The sequence below is a fragment of the Coffea eugenioides genome, chromosome 4 (genome assembly GCF_003713205.1).
Source record: "Coffea eugenioides isolate CCC68of chromosome 4, Ceug_1.0, whole genome shotgun sequence".
NCBI lineage: Eukaryota > Viridiplantae > Streptophyta > Magnoliopsida > Gentianales > Rubiaceae > Coffea > Coffea eugenioides.
In genome coordinates, this window is record NC_040038.1 from 6828803 (window position 1) to 6836396 (window position 7594).

Sequence of the window (7594 nt, forward strand, 5' to 3'; positions counted from 1 at the left end):
ATTGAATATAATTTCTCATCATGCACGCTACTAATGATGCATCGCTTTAACCCTGTCTATTTAGACAATTTTGTAGTTAAAAATCTCAGCTCTTTTGGCTGTATAATGCTCTGAATTTGATTTTCAATGGCTAATGCTCCACAAGGAGCCCAAACAAAAAAAAAAAAAAAGCGCTCCGCAAGAAGTTTGATGTGTACCTGATATATCAATTATGAGTGAAAATAGGTTGAGGGGTTAATTACTACCAAAGGAAGAACGGACTAATTAACTAGAGAAAATTATGCATGACTCCAGATTTGTTACTTAGTCATCAACAAGTGGCCAAAAGCTTACTTTCGGTATAACAATTTTTTAAGCTTTACATTTCTGTCAATCATCAGGGACTTGGCTTCTTAACCCTTTCAACAGTTTTTACCTCTGTCAAGTCATCTGAGTATCAAAATGCGGCAAACGCTACGAAATTTTCTCCTTCGGAGTTCCAAGCTGTCACAATGCGGCAAATGCTATGAAATGTTCTCCTTCGGAGTTCCAAGTTATTTTCTTCTTTTTTCCATTGTATCTAGTAGCTGTAGCCCATGGAGGGTTTAAGCCTTGTATACAAGTTTTTGGAGCTGACTAATTTGATGGAGAAGAACGCAAGGCGAAAAGCTCGTTTTCAACTGTAGCCCATAGAGGGTTTAAGCCTTGTATACAAGCTTTTGGAGCTGACCAATTTGATAGAGAAGAAAGCAAGCCGAAAAGCTAGTTTTTCAAGTGGTGGAATTTCGGGGTCTGCGGGGCTGTGTCGGTCATATTACTGATTTTGATCTATATTCAGGATAACCTTAGTTGGGGCCTTGGATTTGGTACTGATTTTGATCTATTTTCGGGATAACCATAGTTAGGGCCTTGGATTTGGGAATCTCTGCCTCGCCATTGGTTTTGCGCTTATCTTTTTCTTGCTTGGCACTTTTAGTTACCCATTCTGCTTCAGCATTGAGGAGATGAGCCCCTTTGAGAGAATTGGCCGGGTGTTTCTGAAAGCAGCTCTTAATTGTAAAACCAATTCTTCAGTAATATCCACTGAAGAGGAATCTGAGGGCTTGAAAGCAGCTCTTAATTGTAAAACCAATTGTTCAGTAATATCCACTGAAGAGGAGTCTGAGAGCTTTCTGCCTTATCTAAGTTGTCAACAATTCAAGTAAGGAATTATCTTGTCCTGTAATTTATCATGACTACCTGAGATTAAGTTATTGATCTTTAACTTCTCGTAGATACTGCTGACTTCAAAATACGTTGTCTATATGATTTAATGTGTTCTAATAATGTCTTCTGTCTTGAAAGGATTGGCTAAACATAAACGCACTACAACAAAAATGGCCTTTAGAGGCATTTAAAGGTGTCAGTTTAAATAATCTAACCTGACACTTTATCTATCCTCACACTTAGGGCGAGTATTGTCCCTTCCAATGTGGGGATAGCCTCAAATCTTTAGCAGCATTCAAATGTGTCAGGAAAACCATGCTGCTATAGCATTCCTTCTGCCAACAAAAACTATTTTTTGTGATAATCGAAAGTGTTCGTATAGCATTAGAACATCAGTAGCGGATCAGTAGGTATCCAATTTATGAAGGCATCTTCAGTTGTCTTAATATATGGCTTTAAGGTCACGCAGCCATGTGAATTTACACTGCTTTGGACGACATGGTCATTTGTCATTAGTGTTTTCGAAGCTAAACTATACTGACACTTTTAATTGCCAGGAGTTTTTTCCCTGTTTTTTTTTTTATATGGAAGCAACCTGCAATTAGTCCTCCCTGCTGTACATTCCATCAACCAGAATCCCAAGAGACTTGTAAAATTATCCCAAAGAGCAGAATGCATATAGCAATTTAAAAGAAGAAGTCAATACTCAAATATATTTCAGTGAATTAAAAGTCGATAACAAGTACTAAAATCGCAAACAAGTGCTAAAAGCAAGTACTAAAATCCCAAACCAGTACCAAAAGATTGTCATTTACAATAACTTGAATGACTTTCTTGTGCACAAACTAAAAGACTCTCATCCCTAACAAGTTGAAAGAAGTAGAAGTAGCTTCCAAACTTTCCATTTTGTTGAGAGTCCTCAGTCATAACCATGAAGTCCCATCATTCTTCAGCTGTTTCCACCTGTGCACACAGACCAAGGCGATCATTAGATCATCATAGCTAGAACTAAAATTCCAGAAAATCTGCAATGTATTTAAGTGCATATCTCACCAAATGACAAGGCCAAGCAACTGGTGCACCAAGTGCATCTTGAATTGTTTGTTGCAAATCATATGGTCTAATCAATTGCTCACGTGGACTCATTGCAACTTGTATCTGTATTTCACACCAATTTGGCCCAAGAACTTGTCCGCCGACCTCATCCAATGGATTCAGACTCCGTAAATATCCCTTTGTCACGATTTTTGTTGGGTCAAACAAACTTTTTAGTGAAACCATATTCCCTACCTAGTAAAGATCCAACAAGTACAAGAATCAAACTCATGCCAAATTCCAGTTTACAAATGTGAAAGTTTAAAAGTTGTAAATACTTACTCGAATAGGTCGCGTGGCTCGCGATGGAGTTTGGCTTGACACATTGTTAGATGATGATGAAGGATGTCTCGGGTTGTCAATTGGAGAGCCCCTTCCATGTTGAACTAAAACCATTTTCTTCAAGCTGGCTATTTCATCATCTTGTCGCTGAAGCCTTTCCTCCAAACGGACCAATGTTGACTGTTGTTGAACACTTATACGGTAACATGTGTTACGACTAGGAATGTCTTCCCATAAGTCCGTTGGATTCACACTGTCACTAAACAAGCGAACATAACCATGTTTGTCTTGCCCAACCACCTGGGCAAATATGTCATTACGACCAACTGGATCTTGCGACTCCGATGGAAGCTGATTTTTCATCTCATTCATTTTTTCCTACATAATAAAGGAAAACACTTGTTATTGCAAAAGCCTGCCTGAAAATAATGGTAGAATTTATAGGCTTGTGTTCTCAGATCCTTACCAAATTCTCAGCAACTATGGTACTTGATGGAGTTCCATCGGCATGGATATAAAACTTATTGAACATTTCTACTCTAGTAGGAGGTCTTCCCAACTGTTTGGCCTATAAGAAATTGAATTTTTTTAATTATAGTTTTAGCATTTAGCATATAATTAAAAAACAAGCTAACATAATGAAACATGTACGAGTAAAAAAAATTAGCAACTAAAAAATGGATGAGATATCACCAAGTGGTTCCGAAGATGGGCAAATGACTTTTTTCCAGTTGTGTGGTTCATCTTCTTCTCCCCTCTAGCTTTCTTGTTCCTCTCACTTAGTTTCTAAATTTCAAAATCAAAACCAAGATTACCGCATTGGATAAACACAACTTTATGAAGAATGTTGTAGCTGATTTGTACCTTTGCTTCTTCACTTTTCCAATAAGCCCAAAGTTTGATCCATTGCTCTTCCCGTACCCTTGTGTCCTTTTGAAACCGAACTTCAGCATTTAGCATGGCAGGATCAAAATATGTAGCCTTTAAATCTGCCTTCCAGCTTCTCCATTTTTTGCCAATAGATCTTAAGGTCCAAGCTTCTAATCCCATAGGCAAAGCAAACCTTTCCTGAAACGTAGTTAGGAACAAGAAAATCAACATAACTTCACAGTAATTTTTGTAGAAAGCATACATAATACAAATGCTACCATTACCTTTATCACTTCTAACATATCCATTTTAAGTTTCCTTGGCATCTTAAGCCAACTTTCAACATCTATTGGACAATACATACCATTCCTAGCCAAACTGTCCAAGAATTCAGAGAAAGAGGTTTTCTCACTTATTGGGATCCCATTGTCATCGAGTTTAATCTCAATCAGTGGAAGGTCCTTAGGCCGACCCCAAATTTCTTTCATAAATGTAGGGTCTCGGGTTTTCTGATGTACTTCACTTGAATCATTTGTAGTTTCTTTTCCTGTATAAAATAAGAAAAAGGTGCAAGTTATGAACATAAAAAATGCACTTCTGGAATTGGTTCAAACAGTTAGTAATACCTGCATCGTCCGAGTTGCATGACATGAAGGTGGTGTCATTGGAATGTGGACCTTGAGAATCCTGATTTGGATTTTCTTCAGTTGGTACGTGCCTTGTTCCAAGTGGAGATTGTTGAATTGGAGAGTTCTGGCACTGCTCATGCGACTGTGAACCTCCATCAACTTGTTGATTAACTTGGTCACCTGATTCCTGCATTATTCCCAATGTAGAATTCTGAATTGGAGATTGAGGTGCCCGAGCAGCTTCTCCTTGAACTTGTTCAATTACATTTTCATGGCTTGTTCCAAGTGGAGGCTGCTGCCTTGTTTCATGATATGAGGGAGGTTGCTCAATTGGTTCATCTCTCAATCCATTTGCACCGCGCTTACATTTTCGACCTCTACGGGCCATACCTGCATAATTCACCATTTATTTGATACCAGGTCCACCACCATATATATATATTTTGGGGGAAGAAAGGGCCAAATGTAAATGTGTAGCCTTTATTGAAGGGACAAATGTAAATGTAAATGTGTATATATATTTTTTGTTTACTAATACGAATCAACCAATACAGCTACTATCAAAGTTTTTGCAAATTTTATACAAATACACCCTGTTCACTTTCCTAGTCATTAGTAGCAAAACTAACTGCATAAGCAGCTACTTCAGCACCAGATCAGCTGGCATGCTCGTTTCAGATTTTTTTCTTATCTGCTTATAAATTCTCTTGAAGTTTTAAAAGAACTAACCACTAACAGCTAGTTAACAAGGAAAACACAAATCGTTCCCCTATATAGTTTAAATACAGAAAGGACATCAGCAACTTTGTCGGCCAAATAGGCCAATCATCTTCAACTTCAAAACTATCTACAGTTTGTCCCTTTCTTTGAAGGCATCTATTGTATATCAAACTCGGGCAGTTTGCTTCTAATTATATTTGAAAAACCTTTTTGCTTATAAATTAGAACTTGAAAACAGCTTTAAGAACTTGATGATTACAGTTGGGTAAATTTGACGAAACCCACAAATTAATTGTCAAAATCCTAATACTATCATCTCTATCAACAAAATATTCTCACGTCACAAGGTCTGCTCAGGTCATGTAGTTCCATTTGAGAGGTTACTGAAAAGTTCCCATGGAAAGTAAAAACAGAGCAGAACCAAAAGAAGTCCATCATTCATGGGGAAACCCCCTACTTGCTCAAATCAAGCAGTCCAGTACACAATCATTTGCTGGTGAAAAACGCTACTAACAGAATAGGCATTTTAGAACCCAATATCTACCAAGTACTAGCAAAGACACTTACAATTTTCAACAATCATACTAGAATCCAAAGCTATCCTTTTCATTTGTGACTACAAATTTCCTCATAAACAATCAGCACCAACAATTTAGACGTCCAGGATTCATGAGGAAAAAAAACTTTGGAAATTTACTCTTTAAAGTTGTAACGGAAAGCAACTGACAATACACAACACTATGTCGCATTTGACAGCTCTCATAAGCCACATTGTCCTAATCTGACAAGAAAGAAGAACATACATCATCTCTACCAGGCTTTCGACCTAATCAACTAGAAATGTGCTTCTCAGAAACGGAGAAGGAGCTTGTCAGAAATGGGAATCGAACAACCTAAATTAGACAGATGTCTACCATGCAATGCAAAATTAGACACAAAATACTGAAATTACCTCAAACTATGGCTTGAATCCCTAACTTCTCGGTTTCCCCAAGCTTAAAGATCTGAACTCCAACTTTCACCCAAGCTTTGAAGCCCTAATTCCTTATTTCTTGCCACCAAGCCAATGCAACAACCGAATTAGGGATTTATCCAAATTGGTGGTGCGAGCTCAACAAAGTTACCCAAATGGGTTCGAGTTCATGGACGGGTTTATCCAAATTGGTGGTGCGAGCTTGAAACAGAGAGAGAGGGCAAAGGGAGAGGACAACGAGAGAGGGAAAAGATGTCTGAAATGAAGGCGGTACTAATGATGCCAAAGTAAATTAGTCAAGCCTCTTGAATTTTTCAATTTGCCGCGCTAATTTTTGTGTGTTTGGGCAAAATTTTGTTAAAACTACATAACAACTAAAAATATAACAACTAAAAATGTTGTTACAGCTATATACAATATAATATAACAACTCAAAATATAACAACTAAAAATTTTGTTAAAGCTATATAACAACTAAAAATTTTGTTAAAGCTATACACAATATAGTATAACAACTAAAAATATCTTAAATTAAAAATTTTGAGAAGCTAACAAAAAACATGAATTTAATCAAAATGTTTTCGGTACTCAATTTATTTTATGCTGCTAGCAATTATGTATGGCTTGTAGTCTAACAAGCCATTAGAAGGATCGAATTAGTTTATGGAACATGAAAATGAACTTGTGAATACATGAACTTTCCACTGATAAACGTTAGGATTAGAATTGATTGAACATATTATATATTCAATATTTTCAATTCCAAAGCAATTGCCGTTCAACTTTGTATTTATTATAAGCTATTAAACACTTAGAATTTCTTAAAATTGAACTTTTCACTGATAAACCTTAGGCTTACACTTAGAATTGATTGAACATATATATATATTCAATGTTTTCAATTTCAAAGCAATTGCCGTGTAACTTTGTGTTAATTACAAACTATTAAACACTTAGAATATTCAATATTTTCGATTCCAAAGCAATTGCCGTTCAACTTTGTGTTTATTATAAGCTATTAAACACTTAGAAGATCTTAAAATTGAACTTTTCACTGATAAACCTTAGGCTTACACTTAGAATTGAATGAACATATATATATATATTCAATGTTTTCAATTCCAAACAATAAAAGGATAAAAAAAAGGTGTTCAGCATTACACCCCTACTTCTTAATTAAATTCACAGTTTATACATATTTGAATACTGTATATGGGTCATGGATTTAGACTTAATTAATGGGGGTAAGAAAAGTGAACATCTAGTAATGACTGATATAGTAAGTTTTCTGCATTTTAGATGAAAGTTATTATAGAATTTATAGATCCAAGCACACACGGTACCAAATCTGTACGTAGCCAATTCTAACATAAGTACCAATTTCTTGTTTGTCTCCTCAACCAGTTAGAATTTACACCCCTACTTCTTAATTAAATTCACAGTTTATACATATTTGAATACTATATATGGGTCATGAATTCAACAAAGGTCGATTAAACTCGCTCACAGATCAGTTATGGAGTGGACATATATGCAATAACAATCCAAGTTCGAAATGATCGGTTCGGTCGATTCGACTGGTTTGATCGTGTCTCCAGTCTTGTTCAATGGTTAATCCAAAAATTCAATTAAACCGAACAACCTTCAATCAAAGATTAGTTATGGAGTATGTATACAGAATATGCAATAACAATGTTTGATCAGTATGATCAAATTGATCGATTCGATCGTGCTTGATCGGTTCGATCTTGTCTCCAGTCACTTTGATGGTTAAAAAGGTGCAATTTCGACTAAACCGATTAAATTCAATCAAACAGCAGTTGGACCGGAAATTTAGAGA

At 36.2% G+C, this 7594-nt stretch overlaps 1 protein-coding gene across 1 annotated transcript; it reads right to left on the bottom strand.

The window, feature by feature from the left end:
- Positions 1–2127: 2127 nt before the first annotated feature.
- LOC113768894 lies at positions 2128–4449 on the bottom strand. The gene is made up of 7 exons (XM_027313402.1): positions 4059–4449; positions 3717–3979; positions 3427–3630; positions 3029–3130; positions 2563–2940; positions 2239–2475; positions 2128–2148 (listed from the first exon to the last, which is right to left on the bottom strand). The coding sequence occupies exons 1-7, from the start codon at positions 4447–4449 to the stop codon at positions 2128–2130; spliced, it is 1596 nt and encodes a 531-aa protein (XP_027169203.1).
- Positions 4450–7594: the final 3145 nt, after the last annotated feature.

Bases quoted from the DNA above. Each gene is read 5' to 3' on its own strand.
- LOC113768894 (XM_027313402.1), bottom strand. From the start codon at position 4,449: ATGGCCCGTAGAGGTCGAAAATGTAAGCGCGGTGCAAATGGATTGAGA. The intron at 3,131-3,426 runs GTACAAATCAGC...AATTTCTTATAG, and splicing joins GGAAAAGTGAAGAAGCAAAG to GCCAAACAGTTGGGAAGACC. The intron at 2,476-2,562 runs GTAAGTATTTAC...GATCTTTACTAG, and splicing joins GAGCCACGCGACCTATTCGA to GTAGGGAATATGGTTTCACT.